The 26,659-nt window shown below is 36.4% G+C and overlaps 1 protein-coding gene across 5 annotated transcripts in view; it reads right to left on the minus strand.

The window, feature by feature from the left end:
* Positions 1–5,684: 5,684 nt before the first annotated feature.
* Positions 5,685–26,659, minus strand: part of LOC112517896 (insulin-degrading enzyme-like 1, peroxisomal) — a 39,344-nt gene continuing 18,369 nt past the window's right edge. For all 5 annotated transcript variants that reach the window (XM_025125274.1, XM_025125273.1, XM_025125277.1 and 2 more), the window contains 13 exons: positions 22,202–22,305; positions 17,372–17,474; positions 17,172–17,267; positions 16,905–17,094; positions 16,370–16,431; positions 15,619–15,723; positions 13,803–14,004; positions 13,505–13,713; positions 12,884–13,008; positions 12,726–12,777; positions 12,563–12,649; positions 11,922–12,044; positions 5,685–6,128 (listed from right to left, as the gene is read on the minus strand). In XM_025125274.1, coding sequence (XP_024981042.1) covers positions 5,886–6,128; positions 11,922–12,044; positions 12,563–12,649; positions 12,726–12,777; positions 12,884–13,008; positions 13,505–13,713; positions 13,803–14,004; positions 15,619–15,723; positions 16,370–16,431; positions 16,905–17,094; positions 17,172–17,267; positions 17,372–17,474; positions 22,202–22,305 — 1,701 coding nt within the window. In that variant the 3' untranslated portion in view covers positions 5,685–5,885. The remainder of the gene's footprint in view (positions 6,129–11,921; positions 12,045–12,562; positions 12,650–12,725; positions 12,778–12,883; positions 13,009–13,504; positions 13,714–13,802; positions 14,005–15,618; positions 15,724–16,369; positions 16,432–16,904; positions 17,095–17,171; positions 17,268–17,371; positions 17,475–22,201; positions 22,306–26,659) is intronic.

Consider the following 26,659-nt stretch of genomic DNA (forward strand, 5'->3'; position numbering starts at 1 on the left):
CTACCGATTTGGTGTGATATGGGTGTGATAATCATGTGATTATCACAAGGATTCCGCTCGGCTAGAGTTAACTTAGAAAATCGACTACCGATTTGGTGTGATATGGGTGTGATAATCATGTGATATCACTATCATAACAGCGCACTCGATTTGATCATGGTTTCAATCGGTTAGGATTAGACGATCACACATTTATCACAACGATTACGGGCAAAATCCACTAAACGATTTGGTGTGATATGGGTGTGATAATYATRTRATATCACTATTATAACATCACTTGCGCACTAAATTTGATCATAGTTTCGATCGGTTAGGGTTAGACAATCACACATTTATCACAACGATTACTCATGGTTTCGATAGGTTATGGTTACACTTCATTGATTATGGTTTCGATTGGTTATGGTTACACAATCACACAATTATCACAAGGGGAGATGAGAGAGTGGAAAAGAACGTGCAGGAAAAAAAGGGATAATTATGACTAATTAAAATAAAATAAATTTTATAAAATTAATTAATTACATTACTGCCCTTATTAATTTATTTATATTTAATATAAGTTAATTTATTAATTAAAAAAGTTTGAGGTTATTAGATTGTTCTCGCATTTTCGTAAATCACAGGGGTTCTCGTTTGAACCTCCACCTATATATATATATATATATATATATATATATATCAATTGCTTGATAACCATAACTATACGTGATTCTTCTTATTCACTTTATCACTCCCACATCTATATATATATATATATATATATATATATAGATTTGGAATAATGTGAAACCAAATGTTTTTTGTGAGACCCGTAAGACCAATTTTTAACCCTTGAATTAGATCTACAATCTGAACATTAAAATTGCCACGAGACTTTCCAATAATTACAAAATTGCCACCGTACAACTTTAGACCATTAGATCATTAGGTTATAAAGTTGATCAATGAACATAAATTGGTCTTATGGGCCTCACGAAAAACTATTGGTCTCACGTAAACCCATATATATATAAGTGGAGGTTCAAACGAAAACATCTTCATTAAATATATGTGATACCATAACAATATGTGATACCAACCGGAGGCCGGGGGATGGAGAGAGAAGAGAGGAGAGAGGAAAGAAGAGAGAAAATACATAAAATGTATTTACATTAAAATTTTAATTCAAAAATTACCAAAATTATAAATTTCTTAATTTATCTATTGGTTTATGGTTAAGATTGGATCCCACGGTTACCTCCCTTGAATGCGCCTCTATATATATGTGTGTGTGTGAGAGAGAGTGAGAGAGTTATTATGCAACAGTTTACATTTATACAACAAATACAACCCAATTTCAATTATCCATTTAATTTGATTAATATGTGATTTCATAAATTTTTTGATTGTTTCTAATATAAAGTATTGATCATAGTTAATGAACCTTAGTCATCTTCTATAAATATTTAAATCATAATAAATGAATTTTCATCATTTTCATAAATATCTCAATTGATTGAATTGCATTGGTTGTACAAATGGACATTGTTGGATTTGTGGATGCCCTCATGTGCTTCAATTCTTTGATAACCATAACTATATGTGATTATTAAGATATATTTTTTCATAATGCGTTTGGTTCACATGTATTTATTTCATAATGTGAACATTTTTAGTCCGTTTGAAAAACAAAAGTTACAAGTAAAATGTTTCACATTGTGAACTGCATACATATGAAGCAAACACATTGTGAAACAAATATATGTTCATTAATACCTTAGGTGAGAAAAAAAATATATGAAACAATACATAAAGATAAAAGTTCTCACGGTTATCACAATTATATATAGGGCTTAATCATTTGAGAACTCTGAAATTTGCAAGATCTTTGAGAACTTCTATTTTAAGGTTTTATTTCACATGATTTTCTTCCATCTAAGTAAAATATTTAATTTATTGATTAACATATATTTGTTTCACAATGTGATTTTTTTCCCGCATGTATTCGGTTGACAATGTGAAACTTTTTTATGTGTATTATTTGTTTAGCAAACAAGCCAAAAAAGTTCACATTGTCAACCAAATACATGTGAAACAAACACAATGTGAAAAAAATATATGTTAATTACTACATTAAATTCTAGCCACAAATGAAATCATATGAAATATCACATAATGCATTAGTTTTCAAAGATCTCACCATTTAGAGAGTTCTCAAAATAAGGTCCCTACACACACATACATACACACACACACACATATATATATATATATATATATAGAGAGAGAGAGAAAGAGAGAGAGAGGGAAAAAAGATCTAAAGAGAACCCTGAAAAAACCCCAGTAAATCAATAAAAAAATGATAAAAATATATATCAAAACAAAGTGATCATTTTTTCTGTTGTAATTTGTTTTTCTCCATTTTTGTTGTTTCTGCTGATTTTCGATTCAAAAATCGAGGGAGAAATATTTGTATTTTTGTGAAAAAGGTGGTTATAACCATCTTTTGATCTCATCCATTGGATCATCTCAATTTCTAAGGGATTACATAAGTTTTTCAGGATTCTCTCTGATCTCGGTAAGAATATAAATTATGATGAAAAGGTTAAGAAAAGACCTCCACCCTCAGATCAAACCTAATTGAAGATCAACAATAATGAGATCACTAGATCAATTTCCATGAGAAACACAATTCATTGAGTGAGGTTATCAAGTGTTCATATCTCTTCTTATGTTTCTCATCACACACACACACACATATATAGAGGAAGATTCAAACGAGAACGTTAACTATTTACGAAAACAAGAAAATGGTCGTTCATGTACAAAATCACATGTATGATTTTGTACGTTAACGACCTTTTTTGAGATATGCACACATAAAAGACTTCAAAACTAAAGAAGCATGAAGTCAAAGACCAAATAACATAAAAGGGTTACATGTAGAGGTCAAAAGCAATATAAAAAAGAAACCCATTTGTTGCTCATGTGATGTAACATGTTCATGTCCCAAAAAATACACCATCATTACAACGTTAAAAATACATCATTTTGATGCAAAAAGTTGGTGTTGATGGTTGGAAAAGCTTTTAAAAGAGGTAACATTGCAATGTAGTTCGGTTTCGGTGTAGAAAATTTGACGATCTACGGTATTTGTGTCACACCACAATTCTGTAGGGTTGTGTATATCACTACTAGAATACTGGGTATTTCCGGTGAGATTTGACAATTTCCGCTGGAATATTACCGGAGGACTACTGGCGGACAACAAAAAAGTCATCATCTGTTGACTTCCGACGGAAATCCGCCGGAAAAATTATTCTGGTTAGATTTTCCGGCGGATTTCTTAATTAATTATTTTAGACTTGTATTTAAATCTAATTACAATAACTTACCGGCGGAAAACTGACGGATATTTAATTAATCTTTTAAAATTAATATCCGCCGAAAATCCGTCGGAAAATAATTAAAAAGTAAATTTTATTTTTTAACATTTTCCGGCGGAAACCGGAGGGCCGCCGGTAATCCGCCGGTAATATTTATTCAAGATTTTATAAAAAAAAAAAATCAAAGATTTTCAGGCGGTTTTTTTTCTCTCCTCATTTTTCAAACTTTTCTTTTCTTAATGGATCGTATTGGGCTTTAACGGTTCTATTGAGCTTTAATGGATGTTAGTTGAGTTTTAATGGATCATATTCGGCTTTAACAGTTTTAGTGGGCTTTAACGAATGTTAGTTAGACTTTAATGGATCGTATTGGGCTTTAATGAATGTTAGTTGGACTTTATGTACAACTAAATAGTTATATAATAAAACTGAAAGATCACAAATATATAACTTTCTACAACCATCGTAGCGGAAGACGCTAAACAAACCAAATTGTTTGTCTTGAATGGGGTTAATGACGACTAATATGAGTTTGTAGAAGGGGGTTGATTAATTATAACACAGCCTTTTCAAATATAATTCAATTCTACTGAAAATTAGTACTCAATAGTGAATTATGTATTGTTGCGAAAATATGAAAAGTAAACCTAACCCAAACAATCTTTTGAATACGATAAATGAGAACTAGATCACTAAGTGATAAAATCTCGGCTCCCACACAGTTATTCACTGAAGATTCACTCGTTGGCCACTCACACATATTGTCTTCTTCTGAATATCGTAAATTCGTGCTATTTTTCCACCTCGTGTCCCCAAACACGCGATGACTTTATGGTTAGCTATGGGGAACCATCTATGTACCCAAGATTGATGCTACGTTTGTCATCTTAGTCGAGATGCTAGAATGTACTTTATGTAAGATTTATCTCGGAAAAATATACTGCAAGGACCCTGGATTACTTTCTATGGTCTCACATTGGGAGCAACTACGTACTTTTTATGGTAAGAGAGAAATAACCATCTTTTCAAAGAGACGCAACAAGATACGAGAGACCTTGCAAGGTTATCAAAACTAGAAGGAAAAAAAGAGCTACGAACTTGACAAAAGTTTTATGATCGAGATTTGAGTTTTCTTGATTTGGGTTCAGGTTTTCTTTATCAACGAGGTGCATCTGGAGGGGATGGATTAAATCAAAGCATAAATTACAAGAACAAAAACGCCATTTTCACTTACCATTTTTTAGAAGCCTTCACACCCAAACTACGTTTGGAGAAAAAAGCAACGCATGTTGTTTGTAACCCAAAAATAACCATTTCAAACTTGGGTTTCGAATGGTAGATCATTGTCTGGTTATCGGAGATGGAGAGGATGCCAAAACCCGACGGTGATGGCATGAGGAAGATTGGCCGATGGAGTTGGAGGTTGGAATGAGAGTCGTCGATGGTGGCCGAGGGAAGATTTTCAGCTAGAGGGATCATCCTTGTATTTATTTTGATTTTGGGATTAATAGTGGATGGAAACCATAGGGACCAAATTCATAATTTAATCTATAAACGACTCATTAGAGGTAAATTGATCATTTTATCTGTTATATCATATCTAATTTTATCTTAATAGTTGTTATGTTCTATCATGTTTGGATACCAAATGCACCCTAAAGTTTGCATGATATCTTATATCAAAATAGTAAACTACCTTTTTCGTCCTACAGTTTTTTGAGAAACGCTATTTTCATTCCTACGCTTTGAAAATTACGGTCGTTATCTTCTATGATCTGTAATTTATCATTTCTCCCGTCCTTGTAGTTTATAATTTGTTTTTTGTTTTCCCCTAACGTTTACAATTCATTGCTTTTTCTTTCACGGGGTTTACAAATTATTGCTTTTTTCTGTCCCTCATAATTAAGGGTTCATTAACAAAATTAATCTCACAAACCGAAAACAATAATAAATTGCAAACCACATAGAAAACCTTAACTCTTTAAAGTTGTAAACTTCAACAAACCACATGAATGAAATCGTAGTTTAGGGGGTCATTTACTAAACACTTACTTGGTAAGTGCTTAACGCATAAATTTCCTCATCGGATGAACATGAGAAAGGCCAAGAATCTTGCCGGGTAAAAGCAATGAGAAAAATGGAGTCTCTTACCCAGTAAGTGAGGATGACAGCTCTTACCCAGTAAATTGTTGCATTTGATATGTTTTGATGTACTAAAATCTTACACATCAAAATAAATTACAGTGTTGACTCATATTGGTAATCGCTTACTGAAATAACCATAAATGAAAGCATAGGTATACATACCAAGAATTCAAAAAAATTCATGTTTTTTCCAACAACAATGTTTGTTTGTTTCAGCTTTTCTGCTGTTGCCAAATACAATGATAACAGAAGTATTTAGCAGATATTTATGAGGAAATTTAAATAAAAGACAATGAAAACTAAGTTGAATTTGTGAAGTTTTTGTGCACATATTACATGAGAAGATCTCTTTAATTGAGAACGAATACCTCAGAGCTTCATATGACCGATACCTCCTTTGAAGGATCCGTAAAGAGGTCTTGATCTCCTGAAACCGAAAACGTCTTCGATATTAACCATGTTGCAGTCACCGTTGTCTGCCATGTCCTCTGTAGAATGTGTGGTCGCATATACTTGCACGCTTAGCGTCTTCTTTTGTGGAGCGCCTACTTTTATATGTTCATCGAAGAATTGGATCAGTTCCGCCTTGGTCAGCTGCTTCAATGCAGCAACCTGTTTCATGGGAACAGTTAAAGATCACTATTTTCGGATCACTGTCTTTACATTCATTGTAGTCTGGTCTAAATGCTATATTAAGGAACATTTCGTTTTTGAGCAGAAGAGCCGTTTTCAAGTAGTGTTCGATCGAACTATTGATTTACGTAATTGGAAGTAACCAATTAGGTTTTTATGATGAAACCTAGAAATTGATCATTGATCCACGTTATCATAAAGCTGCTTCATGTTTTTTAGATAGAGTACCATTACTATTGTAAGTATGTGAAAGGTGAAAGTAAAAAGTCTCAAGTCTAAGCCATGAAGACTTGCTGTCTAGAAGCGGCCAGAACCAGAGCTCGAATACAGAACAGATCAAGACCGAAGTAGCACTCCCATGTTACGAAGTACTCAGGATGCAGAGCTCGAGTACTGGACACAGAGCCTCTGCATAGTACATGCAGAGCCTCTGGGTCTCAACTTTGTCTGTCTTACATATTGGTTTCTAGCCAGTCTCTCTTATACACTTGGTCCTGTCTCCTTGCAACACGTGTGCAGAAACGGTTGCTACTACCATTACACGTGGAGACAGTAGATTGGAGGACGCGTTGACCTTTACAAAGATGCCTTTTCCAAGGTTGCCTTTTCGAGAAACGCCTATATATAGGTAAATCCTCCAAGGAGCTCTTTGTCGTTTGGGTTATTTTTGCACTCGAGTGCACAAAATTCTTGCCTATTTAAACGACGAAAAGCCCTAATTTCCCTTCACGCTTTCAAAATATTAATTCTCAAAGAACTTTTCTCTCAAGAACATCATCGTCCTCACGAACCTGCTTCCACAGTTCATCTTCTTCTTACATCTTTCTCAAAAATGTCGACTTCTACCGCCTCAGAATGCGATAACTCGCACAATGAAACAAGCAACTTAAAATCAAATGAAGGAACAGTGTTACAGTCATCCCCCTTCCCTTAAAACCAAATAACCATGTTGGGATACCTAACTCTTACAAACTTCGATGAAAAATTCCACGCTATCATAGAAGTTCTTCACTACCACTTCTTGAACGGAGCCCTAACCAACCACGATGAAACCGTTCCAGAGAGGTTCATTCAAGAATTCTGGCAAACGTGTGAGTATGATGAGAAAAAACGTGGAATCATTAGTGAGTTCTTCGTCCCAACCGTAAACCAAATGTGTGAAATCAGGATTTCCAGATCCCTGTTCTCGTTGGTACTCCAAATCCCAACGAAAACCGACCTCAACCTCCCAAAATACGCCTCCCTTCCTACAAGAGACCAAATCCCAAAGTTTATTGGTTACAATCCACCAATAAACTTTCCATTCCAGTTTCGAAGACAATCTCTCCCGCCTATGTGGAACGTCCTTTTCACACTCGTCAATAGGGCCTTAACGGGGAAGATTGGGAGTATGGACATATACAACACCAACATGCTCCAACTCGTATACGGGATCTACTTCGACCTACCATTGAACTACTCATTGATCATATACACTGAGTTCAGGCCGTTGACGCCAAGGTCCTTGACAAGTCCAAAGGCAAAGACTTACCTGCGTTGTTGTTTCCATGTTTCCTTAGTCTCCTACTTAGGCCTGGACTCAATGACCAAAACATCCCTCGCGACAAGGGACCAATGGCACATGTACACAAGTTGTCTTCCTATTGCCCAACCGCCGACAAAGATGAATACACAGATGAGAGACCCGTGTCTCAGAACCAGCTCAAGTACATGAAGACGAAGAGTCTACGACGAGCATACAAACGTGTAGTCGAATCATTTCAACCTGTAGAGGGTGAGACAGAGGGGGTGAGTACAGAGGTAGAGAGGGAAAGGAAAAAGAGAGGATAGAGAAAGAAAAGAGAGAAAAGAGAGAAGGAAGAGAGGGAAGAGAAGAAAAGAAAGAGGGAAGAGAAGAAGGCAATAAAGGAGAGAGAGAATAGAGAGGGAGATGAAGATGGCTCAACATCCAGAAAGTGGTGAGGAGGCTCAAGTGCAAGAGCTAGACGGAGAGGAAGATGTGCAACAAGATGCCCCTAGAGGCACACATATATATTTCCCCTCGCCAACCCCCAATGCAAGCGCATCACCTAGTCCAGTTGGTTGAGCAACACGGACTATTAAACAAGAGATGCACACCTCGAACACTAGCCAAGCCAAACCGGTCTCTGGTCAACACAGCGAAAGGGAACCAGATTACAGAGATCATCCTCTAAACGGGGTGATGCCTTTGAAAGTATAAGTGGTATGTCTTCCCATACCATGCCACTAATCCCTACAGAGGAATGTGTTTCCTCTGCATTAGAAGTTATTCCCAACATTTGTTCAGAGCAAGTATTTGGTGCACACGACTCTAATGCTCTCGACAGGCCTCTTAGTCCACTTAATGATGAGCTTTCGTCTGACTCTGAATTACATGGAAGACCTCGCATCAACATAACGTTTGTAGTATACTCTTCAAATGAAGATATACGAGGATCAGACGGAAATCCTTCCAGACCCAACGAAAACACAAGTTTGGACGAAGGTGTCTTAGGAACTAAGACCAACTCTGGCCTATGTGTTGAGCCAGAGGTTACCCATTCTGATTATGTTACAAAGGCAGAGTTCCAGGCCTTTGCCACCAATGTTCAGAGCTCCTAATGTTCAGAGCTCCTTGAAAGAGCTAAAACTCACAATGACCTGTGCAGAGTAATCAAATTCTGCATCCATCTTGGATGATATTCGAGCATCCATTGCAGCCTTGAAAGTTGAGTCTTTGACGAATGCTAAACTTCTTGAATCATCCATGGAATTGACGGAATGCCAACGCTACCCTGCAAAGGGTAGTCGAGTTTATTCAAAAGGAGGAGTCCAAGGCTACAATCACACCGGTCTCTGTGGACCAATTCCAAAAGTTCACATACGACATGGTCAAGCTGAACGAGCAAGCCTTGATTCCCATTTCTGCATCAGCCAACTACATTACAAGAGAAATGTGCATGCTCAGCGACAAGCTGCTACAGAAGGTGTCCGACTTCACCTCTGACTTCAACTCAACAGCAAAAACAGCAACAGAAAAATGTGCAAGTCCCTGGCCACTTTCAAGTTTCGAGCTAATGTAGAGATCAACAAGGCCACACTTGCTGCACAAGACAACGTGGAGTTGTTTGATGACTAGGTGAAAAAGATGCCTCCTACAGAGCTCAAGAAGAAGAAGAGAAAGGCAGACTCTCCTTGTGCAGAGGGCTCTAAAAAGAGAAGATCTGATGACCCAGATGACCCAGAGGCACATCTGAGGCACCCCTGGTCCTCAAAATCATCAAAAGGGGGAGAGAACTTGTGCAAAAATCGCAATACGTGTTGCTCCCATCAACTTTGTACCAACTCAAAGACCAAATCCAGAGCTTGCTACTACTTTTGTCCATGAGAGCAGAAATGATCGCTTGTGCAACATCCTCTACATCCTCGTTACAAGAGCCGACTATGAAGGAAAGAAGAGGAGAAGACAAATCCCAGCTTGAAGAGGTGGTGGAAGACGTACAAGACAATTCAGTGTCTGAGTATGAAATTCCTCTTATTACAAAACGAAGGCCAGCCTCCACCTCTGCCTCTACCTCTACATTTGCACCAGACCATCCAGCTCTTTGTTTCTCCTCCAGACAGAGTAAGAAATCCATGATCAAATGGATGCCATGAGAAGACCCGTTCCAAGAGGTAAAGCGCCAATAGATCCTGTCTCAAATGAGAAGATCTATCAATTCTTATATAAAGAACGGAAAGAGATGGTCTACAAGAAGTCCAATCTGCATCCAGAGCTTCAAGAGCACATAAGGGAGAGGTTTCTCAGGCAATATACATTGCCCCAACACGAAGTTTACTCGAATGACGGACTCAAAACAAGTGTTGGACATCAAGGGGACATTTGCCCATAACCAGATCATTTTCTTAGAGTACACGGTGGAGAGGGATCTGAGTCAGATAAGTGTATTCACAGATTGTGACCTTATAAATTTGAACCCATGGGATCTCAAAATTTTGAACTTCTGTACAGACCAGAGGAGGGACAAAGGGATGAAGTATGATGTTGCCAACTCTGCAATAAGGCAAACAATGAGCGATCTTCTCGAGCACAGAAGCAAGATGGATTTCCAAATAGCGCTCGAGCTTGGGGTGGATCAACTGTCTATCACAGCGCCAAATGAACATCTTGAAGACATTCAGCACATCCCTTCAAGAACCATTTTAGTTTATCCAGAGTTGGGATTCATATACAGAAACGAGCATAAAGAGAAAGTCTTCTCCCGAGCCCTAGAAATATACAAGTACTGATCTGCAACTCTACTCTGGATAAGGAAGAAAGTCATACAGAAGGGAGATGAAGACCCCACATCAAAAGATGTAGAATCAGAGCTGATTCGATCAATAGATGAACTGTTAGAGCACGTACAGAGCTCTTCTACCTTGCAAATCTTTTGTTTTAATTAAGGAATCACTTTTACATAGGACATGTTGGCCTCTTGCTTTCTAGACTAGATCTACTTTCATGCAAGTTCTTTTTATTACACTTAGGGGGAGATTGTTAGCATGTGAAAGTGTAAGTAAAAAGTCTCAAGTCTAAGCCATGAAGACTTGTTGTCTAGAAGCGGCCAGTAACCAAACCTCGGATACAAAGCAGATCAAGACCGAAGTAGCACGCCAATGTTACCAAGTACTCGGGATGCAGAGCTCGAGTCCTGGACACAGAGCCTCTGCATAGTACATGCAGAGCCTCTCTGGGTCTCAACTTCGTTCGTCAACATATTGGTTCCTAGCCAGTCTCTTTTATACAAGTGGTCCCGTCTCCTTGCAACACATGTGCTGAAACGGTTACTACTACCATTACACGTGGAGACAGTAGATTGGATGACGTGTTGACCTTTACAGAGATGCCTTTTCCAAGGTTGCTTTTTCCAGAAACGTATATATAAGTAAATCCTCCAAGGTGTTCCTTACCAATTAAAGACGCGCTCCTTGCAAGAATTAAGTGAGAGATTTCAATACTTGGGAGAAATAGCTTTTAGAGAGATTTTATTTCACACAGCAGTGTGTGTCCTTGGTGTAAACGCATAATCTCTAAAGCTTTGGAAGTAAATTTGACAACAACATTTTCCCAAAAGAGTATTTGTTATTCATTACTGTTTCCTTGTCGTATTTCATTAACCTGCTAGTATTATTGCTCTTTGCTTCCGCCCATTAATTTGTGTTTAGCATTAATCACTAGCGTAATCGAGGATATGGGTTCCTACAACTCTATTCCAAATGACGCAAGCATACATTAGCCATCGCTAGGCAGGGTGCATTTGGTACTGGATGAGACTGGACAGGACTGGACGGGGGAGATTGAGGTAGGCGGTTGAAAGTATTGTGGAAGGTTTTGGGGTTTTAATTTGACATGGGTAATTTAGTAATTTACCAATCCTGTCTCACCTTTCTGATTCTTGTTCCACCAATGTGATGGAACAAAAAGAAGGCATTTTCGTCCTACTCTGACTCGTCCATTTCCAATCTAACAAAACGTGGGACTATAAGTTTTTATTTTGTCATGTCAGGCCCTCTGTACTAATGTCATCAGTTTCACGGTTGCATCTTTGGTTTATATTATTGCTCATGTGAGACACTCACACTCAGGTAAAGACTTCGAGATGGAAGCCGCCACCATGCAAAAATGTAAGATGAATTTTTTGTAGACTTGTTTCTTCAACCCTTAAAAAGGTGATAAACAGGGCTCGATAAGCACTTTCAAATAATTTTAGGGTTTTAAAGGTTTCATACCTCGTATTCTTTCCTATCAAACTTGAGGGTGCCATCCTGGATTTCTCGCCAAAAGTATCCAGATTCTTCTCTTAAGTTCTTGTGCTTCTCAAGCTTCATCTCAATAAGTGCATTAACATTGCTCTGCACCATCATATGAGAAACTTATAGATCAGTAATAGAATTCATCTTCACATATCGAGATATCAAAGTATCACAGTAGTAAAGTTAATCAATGTCTTATCCATGTCATCTTGTATGAAAGAAACAGCTAAAGAATCAATGGATGATCTTATGATGTAAAGCAAAGCTCAAGCAACTGAGTTGAAAACTAGAATATTTATGATAAGAGATCATTCAATAGTTCTTAACTTTGGTAAGTCATGAATTGAATAATCAGCATATCAATTTTCAAAATCCTTATAAAAAGGATTTTATCACAAATTGGAAGTTTCTGGGGCAAAAACAGGATCATACTTAGATTGTATATTAAAACAAAGCAAATGCAAATGGAAGAAAGCAAATGCAAGCCATAAGATAACTAGTTTTGGGGCTTTAAGTTAAAAAATCCTATCCAACTTGGCTTCTCACTGGTTTATTGCTAGAAAAATGTAATGCCTTGTGGGGATTTCATACACGCAAAAAAAAAAAAGTCTTCTGACCTTGAACTCATCATCTGGCATTTCATAAAGTTTACTCTCAAACATCTTAAGAAATGCCTGAACCCTTGACTCGATATGTTTAGGTCCCTGTCAAATCCAAGAAACAGAATCAGTTAAGTCATACACCATAAACATTGCAAATAGAACAGGATAAAGTACCCACCTTTACTGTAGATTGTATGATGAACTGCACTCCACGGATGCCAGAGTCATTCCTACATTATATAATTAATAGGTATGGCAGTTGGTTAAATACAAAATTAGTTGGGATCAAATATAAAATATAGCACTTTCCATTGGAGAAATGTTAGCTTCATATACCTCTGCATAAGTACGGTGATGTAACCAAGTTGCTCCACTGATCTAAGTTGGTGGAATGCTGGTTGTTTAGCGATAAGAGCAACAAGCTGAAGTTTAATATTCAACTTAAAATCATCCTGATGTACCTGTATATATATACATGTACACCAGTGAATAGTAGTCCATTTATTGAGTACCAAAAAGTTCATAGAAGAATCAGATGTATGAATCATGTCAATCTTATGCCAGTTTGGAAGTGAAATATACCATATTAATATACCTACAGCTTCCTTTTAGTTTAAAAACTATTGAGACTGAAGTGATTAGATCAAGTAACAGTCAGTAAACACTCTTGGGGTAGACGACGGTCTTAGTACAACTTCACCCAGTAGTGGGATTTAATTTGGCTTTTTAGCGATTGGCAAGACTACTGTTATGTCTTAAATAAGTTACCCTACTCAAGAGAGTATCTTGAAACCGATTGTCTTTCAATCGTAATTACCAATTTCTTTTTTATTCCCTCTCCAAACTTGTAGTCAATTTGTAGATCAAGTGAAAAAGCCGGCAAATTACAGAGAAATCCTTGCTTCACTCTTTCAGTTGCTCAATTCTTACTTTTATCCGTGTTCCATTGGTACTAACCTGAACATAGTGAAGAAGAGCAGAATTTTCATCACTTGGATTCAGACCCCCTTTGGTATAGCAATAGTTGGTGCCCCTTTCGAGCTTAACAATCCTATTTGCCAGATGCTGTGATGGGAATAGAGCTTGAGATAAAGGCTTGACACCCTTAAAAAATGCATTTTCAACATGTTGGATCATTAATTCGGCTTCATTTGATTCAATATTCCCTGGCATTGAAATAAAGAAGAATGGCAATGATATAAAATGAAGAAACAAAATTCATAACTACAGTAGAAAAAGTATAGGATAAAAACACCTGCTGCATAGCACTCTATGAAGGTCCTTGACAGAATTTGAGGATAAAATCTTGAAAGTACGTCAGGTTCAAGAACAGCAAGAACTTCAAGCTCGTCACTCCAAGGCCATGACTGATCTCTTAGAAGTAGTGAACAATAATACATAGCCTGCTGATATGGTTGTTGAAACTTGAAATTTTCATATTGCTTTACGAGCAATTCCTACAAAAAGAGAAAGAAAAAATTACACATATGAGTGACGAGAAGTACAAAGCTGAAAACCTCTTCAAAGGACAGGAACTCTTACTCTAGTTACCATCGAAGGGATAGAGAATTGGATTTTTTGAAGACTAACTACTTATTCTCAAAAGAATGCATGACCTAAAAGTTCGTTTAACTGATATCCTGGTGTCAGCATATGATTATCATTAGACAAAACTGAAACCAAAAGCATGAGGAACTGATTTTGAAAAATTGTTCCACTTCTCTGTTCTTTTAGTCTTCTTCTCTTCTCTATATTGGAAACCTAGGATGATGCTCTCTTTCATAGACTAAAGGTTTCAGGTCTGCTGGTAGTATGGTGTCGCTATGAGTATGACTACTCGTATTTAAGTAATTCCCAAGTTAAATGGGACAAACACATACTTGATTTAGCAAATGTTCCCACCAGAAGCAAAACTTAAAAGTAAAAGAAAATAGTGAAACAAAAAAGAGCACTTGTTGGTATGAAGGGACCAACAATACTAATTAAAAGAAAACATATGAGTAACAGTAGTTCAACGACAAGCCGTATCATTGAGAAGCTGCTTTATAAGACAACTTCAGATGTTGTAAAGGTACGCTTGGCATGCTCCAGTTGACAAGATCAACTTAGGTCTGTAGCTAGAACAATGTAGGAAGATGATCCAGCAGACCAAAACAAAAAAGTAAAATATCTGTTTAGATTGAATCTGGACAGCTACGAATAAAATGTGAGTTGTGTAAGAATGTGCTGCAATGACACTTCTATTAAATGATGATAGGCAACATGAAAAAAAGAGGGGTGTTGGGCTAAGTAGATAGAATTATCGGGTCAACATAAAGCATCACTGTAACAATCCAATCCTAGGCTTCATGTACTAATAGGAGTTCTTGGCACACAGCTGCAGCTACCAAAAAGAAATTTTCTTCCATGACAAAAGGCCAAAAGCTTAACACTATCTAAGATATTATATTATAAACTGCTGCAGAACACTCGTAAATCAGATGCAATGAACATATCCCTCAAGGAACTAGGGAAAATTTTATGCCTCCACATAGTCCTATATTTATCCAGGTACATAGAAGGAACTCATAAACAGGCTCTTGCAAAATTATTCAGCTTGTAGTATTTAATTCAAGTAAACCTCCAAAATAGTTGGATATTAATCACCAAAGAAAAATGTAGATAAATATAGGAATTCCAGGATCTAGTGTCTTATTCTAAGAATGAAAAATCTCTTGTGAGAAAATATAAAATTGTTTGGAAAAGGTACAAAAAAGTTTGAGGTCTAATAAATATGAGATAGCTTCATCCCATGACAAGCATAACAATATAAAACTATATGATACTGTAGCAATACCATGAAAACAGTTATATCAACCAGTAACTGTCTTCCATTTGCTTCTAACTACTGAAGTACCATATCCTTTCCCTAGATTCAAATCAACAAATTCTATAACATGCTCCGGTACACACTAGGATGTAACATAAAATAGAAGTAACCCCTATTGTCTGGCCGTATATAAGTATCATGAGATACAAGAACAGTGGACTGTCGCGGTGTCACCAATATAAATAACTAAAGTCATTGTTACCTTGATCACATAGAACCTGTCAGGTTTTACTTCAAAAGTTGTAATTTTCTCAATTACTGTCTCGAGTAAGATCTTCAATTTCTGACTATATCCAGTCAAAGTCACCTGAAAGTTATAAAAACAACAGCAAGTTCAAAAGTCTATATAAGCATCAAGAGTTAAGATGTTAATATGAATTAAAATTAGAAAAACCAATTTAAACAGGAAGCAACACATTTATTAATGTATATGTTGTTTTCTAAATGCCCTGTACGTTCCCAAATAGACTCAGTTTTAGTTTCAAGGTCAAATGGGTAAGATTTGAACTTTGAACTTGTCAAGGAATTTAGAAATTTGAAGAATATTCAGATGCCAAATGATTATATCTTTCTAAATGATTTTGGCTTTATTACATAAACTACACTTTGCAACGGTTTAGAGTAAAATATATACTCCACTTACAAAAAGATTGCTAATACTAAGTTTAACAAAATTCCATATCAGTTTCTAATATGGAAAGTAGTTATTGAGACATACAAAGTCAAGAATTTCTCCTTGGAACTGATGAATAACTAATTAGGACAACTTATGGCCCCTAGGGGGCTTTTGATTGCATGAAGGGTCTGGAGTTTTAGGATTTCGATCTCATAATCAAATAGACAATCCTGAAAGTATAAGTAGAGATAAGCAGGATATAATTTTGTGATTCCCTTGTATCATTGTCATATCCCTGTCCCTGCTCATACTAACACAACACTGATAAATTATTTACCTGAAAACCATTATCTGTGTGAGAAATGGCATAATAAAGACCAGCAACCTGAGCATCGTAAGCTGAAATGTACGAATAAGAGGTATTAAGAAAGGAATATGCAATACCACAATAGATATACAAATAAGAAGTATTACGAAAAGAATATCCATTATATGTGCATTAAAGATGATATCAAACCAAAATCATACTCCCTCTGTCCCAAAATAAGTGTCCAGGTTTCTATTTTAGTTTGTCCAAACTAAGTGTCCATTTTCAGATGTAAGTGCCTACTTTTCAATTCTACCCTTGATTATGAGATTGAAAATTTCATTACTCCCAATGTTAATAAGTGTAAAATTGTGAGTTAATTAAAAAGTGTAATAATTACACGTTTCTAAAATTGTCGCCTTTTTCATCGTGGATATTTGTTATTGGAAGGAGTGAATAAAATAGATGTAGTAAATCTGATCCATCAAGTAATATCAACTGAGCAGTCTTGAAAATCAGAAAAATAAAATGAAAAATCTTGAATTAGGGGAGTTTTATAACTAACCATATTCATTCAAGTAATCCATCAACAACCGTGTTGAAACATCAGTAAGAACGTTTGCTTCAGGGGAGTTGCCACCAAATGGGCAGTAGAAATCTAACTTAACATATGCTTTGGGGGTGGAAAATGTTGTATCAGGCTTGTACCACAACTTCGAATATGCTGACTTCCTCAACAGAACTGGAAGATTCACCTGTTTCAAAGATCAAATACCACTAGAGAGTCAAAATTAGAAGTTACAGTTTGACTTAAATTAAAACACAGTCACACCTTCTTTCGGACATTCTTAATCGACAGATCAGTAGGTATAAACACATTAGCAGTGGGCAAATGTAGGTGTTCATCAGGAGCTCTTTCCATCCATTCCTGTAAATAACCCATATAATATTAAGCTTTCAGTAGTTCTCCTAAACAAGGTCAAGCTCATGTTATAAATGACGAATGATGCCAAAAACATATACAGGTCAAACCTGAATGATGGAATCAGTGATTTTTTCAACTGAATAAGCAGTCCCATACCATGGCTCTGTCAGGTCAGTATGCCCCTCAAAGTTTGTTGACTCCCAAAAAATTCTGGGGAGGAATGACATAGTTAAGAAAGCATATAAATTTAACCAACAACATTAACTTCTAACAAAATTGCAGTAGATAACACATGCAAATTGAAGACCGACAAGAAAGAACCTTACCTATTATTTTTAAGTCCCCTTGGAAGTTCTAAAGTGAACAGACAGTCAGCTCATCAAATTGAATAATGTAGAAGGGCAAGTGTGAGTCATTATGCAACATAATAGGATTCAGCCACCATGTCTGGCGCAAAATATATTTGTTAACATATTTGTAAGTTCAAAATAGTAACATTGAACAGATCTGTTAGTTCAGACTTCAGATCACTCTAGTTAAAACTTATCTTGCTATTAAATTCTTTCACTTCATTTTAGCTATATTGATAAAACAAATGGATAACCATGCTAGAAAAAAGATTCATAGTAAGCATTTGAAGCTTAAAATCTGCTTTTGTTTGCCAGTTATCTCTCAAATATTAATTTAGTTTAACATATCAGTTCGTTCATATTCATCACAGGAGTCAACAGGACCAATACCATATATCAATTCATTCATATCTGTTGATAGTTATGGTAGATGGTGGCTGGTGATAGTTGCAATAGATGAAGAACATGAACATGAAGGTGAACCATATAAGAAAGAATTATGTATATATTTTTTTACCAAAAGAGGGTAAATGTAGAAGAAAATATTAAAAGCATACCACGTATTGTAAAAATGAAGCAAATTACTGGCATTTAAAGAGAACATGTTTAAAGGACATTATATCCAAAAGAACCTTTCTAAAACAATAGTTCCAAATGGCGAATAATAAGATCTAATAGTTAAGGGATGATTTTATAATTTAAAGGTTTAATGGCGGGGACCTCATGGCCCCGTGGTCCACATTTGTGAACCCTACCTGCCCTACCTCTATAGGCAAGCACCGGAAAAGACATCCTGTCCTCCCCTGGAATTGAACCYGGGTGGGCAATCAACCCAGGGCAAGGCGTTTGCGGAAGAGAGGTGGCCACTAGGCCAAGGCCTAATGGTTACGATTTTATAATTTATTCAAGAGCTCTGGTGATTTTCTGGCTGGAATGAGCCAAATTGTAATAATAAGATGAGGTTGCCAGCACTTTTGTAACTTCGAGTAAGATGGTAGCCCTTATTGTGTTTTTTGTAAAAGGATGGTGGCTTCATAGTCTATTATCCCATAGAAAAGTTGACAAATAGTGTAGATGTTGTATCTATGAAGATGCCATCCACGTTTCTCCTATTAAAATCATTTGGATGTTTGAAAGTCAGTTCACCAGAGTGAATCTCCAGTCACTGATGCTGTTGGCACGCTCTAAAAACTGTTGTTATTCATGCTTCTTTTTTCTCATTTTGTATTATATCTCTTAGGAGAGCGCAGAAGGGGGAAAAGCACAAACGGCAACTATTTCCAAAGTAATAAAAATCGTGGAATTTCTTTCAGTTGTGATTTGAAATAGAAGAGAGAGATGTAAATGAGAGTGTCATAAAAATGAAAGAGAGAGTAAGGCATAAAATAACTTTTTAGATTGAATACCAACGATAATTGAGAATGTCAGCTTACAAGATGAAAGACAATACAGGCTAAAAATGTAAATGTCTACACTGGTGGATATTGTTTAAATTCAAAGCAAATATGAATTTGATCGCCGTTTCACAATAAAGGTGAAACGTCATTCTCTGAAGACGCACCAGAGACCCAACCCACGTGCATTTGTTCGATATTGATAAGTGTCACAGCAGCCTATGCTGCAGCACTGTTTCTCCAATTTTTCTCTTGTTTTTATTTCCCAAAACCATCGAATTGAGTCTTTTATTCTCTTATTTTATATCTTTCTTTGTTTTCTGGAGCTAGGTAGTAGATTTGGGTAGTTTATATCTATTTTAGCATTAACTTTGAAAAGATGATGCAAAACAGCAATGTCGGTTGCAGCAGGACGCTATAGCAGGACCTGATGATGATTTACAATGATGAGGACATGGAAGAATTTTTGTTAATCAAATGGCCAAGCAAGATATGAGCTGGATGGACTGGACTTTTAGAAGATTTAATTTCTATTAATCTTTTGTTAGGATGTCCATGGACGGATTAAATGACTTCTTTTTCATATTATCCCTTGGTTATTACCCAATGGGCATTCCTATCTCTATTAGCTTCTCTTGTAAGTCACCTCTTTTGGGTAAAGAGGCTTTAGCCAGGCATTTCAGGGACTTTTCCTTCAGTTCTAGATCTTGTTTAAGGGTGGAGAAACAAGTCTTTATTAGTTTGAATGCGTTGAAAGCTTTTAGTCTTTAATTCTCTAGTGTTCTCACATTCTTGTCTTCACTTCTCTTGATTTACTTGTTATTTACATTCCTAGTATCTAATTCTTGCAAGCACTTACTTTCAGTGTTGCTGTTTCTTGTCTTTAATTCAACCATGCAAGGAATCCAAGCAATGATGGGCTAAACCCTTTAGCTTGGGTGTAAGGGATGTTGAGACTAAGAACTACATGAAAGTAGAAGTTGCTTCTCAATAATAACTCTTCCCAACCTTTCATTCAAGATTTTAAAGGTTACTCGATAATTCTTGACAAGTTGACCACTTGCTAAAAGTGTTAAAAGTGTGATAGACTTAGGAATAAGCCATTCTGCACACCCCAACTTGAATGTCATGGAGGTAATTTTGGAAGGGATACTAAGAAGTAATGGAAGTTGCATCTGTCATGTACTTAAAAGGGAAAGTTTGTGCCTAAGCCCAAACCACAGGTCCACAAGACTTGAGCCATGGTTTGTAGATAATGTCTCTCTCTCAATCTCGAAAAAAATGCCCTTTAAGTGATGGATAGATAATACCAATTATTGTTGCCATACCCGGATGTTATACTGTAGCATTGTCTATAATACTATGTTGTTTGTTTAAGTCTCAACAAGCTTTACACCCTTGCCTGTTCTTTACATCTTGTCTACATTGGTAGATTTTAATCACCTAACAACATTTCTTCAAATTCACCATTTGAAGTTGCTTTGTAAAGTTTGACTTTTCAAAGATTCAAGGTTTCATGTCCTTATGAAAATCCATACTTGGTTCTTACCATTTTTATTACTTGTATAAGACGACAATGAATTGAGATGTATGCTTGCATTGATCTTAATTTGATATAGTCTAAGAGATTTGCTTACACAAATATCACAAAGCAAAGTCATAAAGAGTCTTCAAAGTTCTTTCGGTTGTGATTTGGAATAGGAGAGACAGATGTAGATAGAAAGAGTAAGGCATAAAAAGAACATCTAAGATTGAATACCCAACAATCGATCAGAGTGTCACATACTAGTGTATATTGTTTAAATTCTAAGCAAATACGAATTTGACTGCTGTTTCACTAGAGGTTGAACATCACCCAGGGCCGTTCCTAGGGGTGGGCGTGTTGGGCGTACGCCCAGATCCCCACAAGAAATAGGGGCCCAATTGTTTTCCATAGATACTATATGGTATATAGTAGTAGTTCAAAAATATTAACAAATAAAAGGGACACAAGTTTTTTTAGTTTCTAATATGATCCAAAAAGAATTTAGCATTATATCAAGGGCCCAAGCATGTTTAATTAATTATATTGGAGATGAAAACATGTGAAAAAATAATTGGTTGTTCATTTTATAGTATTCCTTAATGTTTTCTCTAAAAAATATCTACTACTAAAAGTCTAAAACTACTTTGCCTAGAAAACTTTGATATATTCTCCATCAGTCATCTCCCACCAACTCTTTTGATTATTCCCTCCACATGAATTCTATTTTTGTTTTAGAATATAGTAGATTTCTTGTTAATAACTAAGAAAAGTCCTACCTTTTGGGAAAAAAAATTATCAACCATATGTGACAATTCAACTTATATTTGTATTAAGGATTTCAAAACATTCCTTGTTTTACATACATTATTGACTACTTATTACCTAATATTGAGTGCATGAATTTTAAATTTTAAGTACTCTCATATCTCTAAAATATGAATAAGATTTCAAACTATAACTAAAATGGACTTCTGTTTCTAAGATTGACGGTTTCTAAAAAGTATGCTTTAACCCTAAAAAAGTTTAAACTTGTTATGAAAACATTAACATGATGTGACTTGGAAACACAACTGATTTATATAAAGTGCTACTCTGAATAGTCAAGATTGTGACCTTAAATGATGTTAATCTATATACTAAAGGTATAACATAGAATATGTTTGGTTGTGGAACGCATTTACGATGCTATGTAAAAATGATATGATAGATAATATTAGTTTAGAAGTAATTACTAAATAATTTTGCGTCTAGGAATACATGGAAAAAACGGTTTTATACGAATCATTAGGTTATTTTTTATGATAAAAACAATAGATTGAATTTTTTTTCCGGTACTTATCGAGGGCCCCTTTTCAAATCTCGCACGGGGCCTATAAAATGTCAGAAACGGACCTGACATCACCTTCTGAAGAGGCACCAGGGATCCGCCCCACATGCATTTATTTGCCATACATGGTGATTGGAAGTCTTTATGTGTCACAAGTGATCAAGGCCATCTTTCAATCATTTGAGATTATAAATTTTGCAGTGAAATTTTAGGATATGTTTTATTATTATTTTAAATTAGATACCAAGTTACAGGTGAAAAAGAGTAAATTCATAAGGGAAAAAATGCATCATCTTACAGCTGCATGTATATCATATAATGCCAATTCATTGATAGGTTACCTGACATTATTTGGTGTGAGCTCATTTAGAAAAGACTGGATAACGCCTGGGGAAAAGATTGAAGGTAAAGATGACCCAACCAGCCAATCTTTTGGAGGATATAACTGTCATGTTGTTCAACACAATTATTCAAATAGCAACGCAATAATTTCGTATAAACATAGAGCCACAGAAACTTGCCACAAATTGTAGATATAAGGGGAATCAAATGATATTAAAGTATAGACAAAAACAGGAGAATATAAAATAAATTATTGAGGTCACATGGTCAAACAATATGAACACACTTCTCATCATGTCAACTACTAGATTTTGAAATCATACCTAAGCACAAGATTTTGAAAGACAGAAAAAGTTAGGCAGTGTGTCTTTTCCTTTGTACCATGAGGCGTAAGCCTCAATAATAAAAACAAAAAAAAATCATAAAAAATCAGAAAAATCATAACAGACAACATAATTCCATATGACCATATCAAACTATGGAAGTCTTAAAATAACTGGTTATAAGCCTTAAAAACATGAACTAAGTTCATTAAATCTGTCTTTGCATGTGTTCATATTTGTCTTTCATGGTCAGCAAAGGTGGTGTTTGTTTCTCTTTCAATGAGCTAAATGCTCTGGTCATTTGGTGTTTGTTTTAATAAATATTTATCTGAATTAGTAATTGGCTATCTTAGCAAGGTAGCAGCATTAAGCCATCTCTTCACATTTGAAGGCTCATTTTTCCTGTATTAACCCTTTCTTCTTCTCCTTCTTTTTTATCGGCGTCTCCAATCATTTCCTTACTTCCAGGTCAGAGAGGCAATTCTGTGACTTCTGGAGACTATTTGTGTTCAATTTCTTTGCTTATATGTTCAAAGTTCTTTGCTAAAAACCTGGTGCAAGCCCAATAACACACATACTCCCACTCATCTTTGCTAGAAAAACCCAAATTCCTGGCTCAAAAATTGCAAAATCCATCAAATACGCCTCACAGTGCACCCCATCCATGTGAGCCATGCTCCTTAATCCCAGCAGCAGAGGCGTCACCTCAGAAATAGTTCTGGACCACCGAAGCATATGCCTTGTCCGGTTTTTAGAACCATCCCTAATCAATGTAGTGACAACTAACAACATAACTTAGTGGTGTTAGACATCCACTTTAAGCATGGTTTTGGGAAGAGTAGGGGAAGAAAAACTCAAGAACCAACTGGTCGAAAGACTATCTGGCTATGTTTTGAGCATAGAATGAGTAAAAGGGGAGTACTATATAGAGGTGTGGAAAGGATAAATTCGCATTCATTTAAGAAAGTGCTTGGGTAAGATAAAGGAGGTAGATATTAACCTAACAACCAAAAAAATGCTATTAACAGAAAAAAAGAACGTTGATCCCAGAAGAGAAGTCAAGAACGGATGAGAGAAACTAACCGGATAGCATATATGAATGTAAATGAAATTAAAACCAGTGAAATAGAAAGAAGAAAGCAAACAGGTCGGATGCTATAAAGAATAGATAATTGGGGGCTTGAATCACATCAAATGCATCAAGGATTTGAATCAAAGACCATTAGTTAAAAAGGTTGCATACGGATAAGGGGATTGCTTGAATGCATTGTTCAATGGCCTACAACAAGGGGATCATTAAGGGGATCATTGATGGACTTGATGGTTCTTTCAATCGAACTAATAGGTCCCTCTACAGAGGGATCAGTGTAATTAAGATAAAAGGCCATCTAAACAAGACGAGAGTAGACAACAATTTAGACCTGATAGAAATCCTATTGATGTTTGGAGATTACTTAGAGAGTTAGCAAAAGCACGGCTTAGTATTAACCACATTAGGACACATAGAATGACTGATGTTTGAGTACAGATACACTGGTCCTGATTTTCAAGAATAGAATATTCATCCACAATCAATACTGATCATAGAGGCATCAAGCTCATCAGCCATAACATGAAGCTATAGGAATGTGTTATCGACCATCACTGAAAGATGCTAAAAAGTGTGCCAGTATATCAGTTTGATTTATGCCGGGAAATTTATCTATATTCTCGATTACAGTCACATTAAGACACAAAGATGTAAAAGAAATTTGCATGTGTTCATCGATCTAACATAGACCTATAATAGGGTGTCAATAGGATTGGTGGACCCTTGAGAAGAAGAGTCCCTGCAAATGCAAAGTATGGCAATGTGATTAAAGATACTTAGTGGAGTAGGATTGCACCAAAGCCCACATTAAACCCTTGTCTCTATACTACGATTTTTTGGATAAGCTTAACAAGGAAACAAGATATTATACCATGGTATATGGTTATTGTTAATAACGTAGTAGCAATAGACGAGAGCAGGACATGTATGGATGTAAAACTACAGCTGTTGAAAAGCATTATTGAGGGGCATCTCTGTTGTGGCTTAATGTGTTGTATACCTATATAGCACCGGTCAGCTAGAGGCTTATTCTGTCAGCTAGAAGAGATGTGCTGTTTAGACTCGGCCAAAAAATTTACCCATATGCCCGCCTCTAAAACACGCTCCCAGCCTCCAAAGTCTTCAGGCTCTCCTTCTTCCTCCTCTGGTTAGTCTCATGGCTCTCCTCCTTCCGCCTCCGGTCATTCTCCTTCCTCCTCCGGTAAGTCTCCTGACTTTCCTCCTCTCCCTGCTGCCGTTCAACCATCTGCTTCTGCACAATCTGGTGGGTTTTCAACATGACTCCTCCCCAACTCTGGTGGATTTTCAAATCCCCTCCACCTCTGTAGCATCTGGTTCTAGGATTTCGATCTGGGTCATTGGTTTCAAGAATTTCAATGCGGGTTTCCATAAACACTTTCGAAATCCTAGGTCGAGACTTCCAATTTGGGTCTGCATCAGCACTTGACTGTTTATTCAGCACAACCACCTAACAACAATTTATCTTATATCAAACAGACAACTTTATTAATACAGACAGCTTTATCCATGGAGGTCTTGATGAAAAATGAACCGAACAGACCCTAAGTAGACTAACAGGGTGCTTGGTTGGGGATATTAGGAGGTAGAATGGAAATGAGAAGAAGAATGAATAATAATGCTCGGTTAAATATAATGCAATGAGTGATTACTTAAATGTGGGTAATCTTCCATACCATAGTAAATAATTGAAGGCAATGAGATTTCGTTCTCCTTCATTCCCTATTTCCATTCCCTTGAACTGAACCAAGCACCAAATGAATCAAGACATAGTGCAAGTTAGGTTGTGTGGGTAGAGACGAGAGAGATGTGGTAAAGATGGATTAAGAAAAGGCTTGTAAGAAGGATATAATCAATTATTACAATCTCAGGAGAAGGTCGAGCAACTCCGATCAAAGCCAGCAGTGAAATGCCACTCAAGATAGCTTGACCATCTACACCATAGATCTTTTCATGTACTAAGGAAAAGTCATTCTTGTTTTCAAAATATATGAGAGAAATAGAGAATGTGAAAGCAAATATACAGATAGTCAAGAAATGGCTCTAGATACAAAAGCATGAGTGGATGCCATCCTTATCCCATAGCCTTGCACACCTCATAACCAAACCAAACCGGACCATACAAACCCAGTTTATCTCACTCAAATGTATGGTCATGGGAGATGCATGTAGACCTATCCTACCCCAAAGAGTAGATCAGTTGTTTCCATGAAAATAATTGGCTTGCGAAAAAGTATATGGGAAATAGTTTTAACCTGAGAGTTTCAAAAGCCTGCCAAAAAGTTAGAAAAAAATAAAAGAATTTGAAAGCCATTATGAAATGCTTTGGAAAGTTACCAATCACCTCCACCTCGTAAATGTTCTTACTTTTATCTATGTTTTTCATCATATAAGAAAATGATACACTACTTTACTTATTTTTTAGTCATTGATATATATAGTTATACGGTGGCATAACTTTGGACATAAGACGTCATAGCTAAAAGCATTTGCATTGAGGATTCTTGGCCTTACTTGTTCGGCAGCGACATGTGAACGTAATTGGAGTACATTCAATCAAGTGCACACAAAAAGAAAAAATCACCTAAGCACGAACAAAATGAATAGCTTGGTTTAGATTATGTACAATAAGGGTGCGTTTGGTTTGCGGGAATGTTTTTGAGGGATTTGGATTCCCATGGAGGATTTGGATTCCATGGGATTTGGATTGGATTGGATTTAAAATCCATTCCTGTGTTTGGTTTGCAGGATTTGGATTTTTTTTAACAGCATATGAACTACAAATCGGAACTTTAATCGGAACAGCATTAATCAGAACAGCATATGAAGTACAAATCGTCACAAAATATGCAGAAATTGAAGTATAATATGCAGAAATCGAAGTACAAATMGGAGCATTAATCGTATTGTTAAGTAGAAATTACCTGGAGGATGCGAATGGAGGATGAAAATGGAGGCTGGAGGAGATGGTCAACGACGGCGACGGAGACGACGGTGGGAGAAAGCCACGGCGATGGAGACGACCT

Source organism: Cynara cardunculus (genome assembly GCF_001531365.2).
Source record: "Cynara cardunculus var. scolymus isolate 2C chromosome LG 9, CcrdV1, whole genome shotgun sequence".
NCBI lineage: Eukaryota > Viridiplantae > Streptophyta > Magnoliopsida > Asterales > Asteraceae > Cynara > Cynara cardunculus.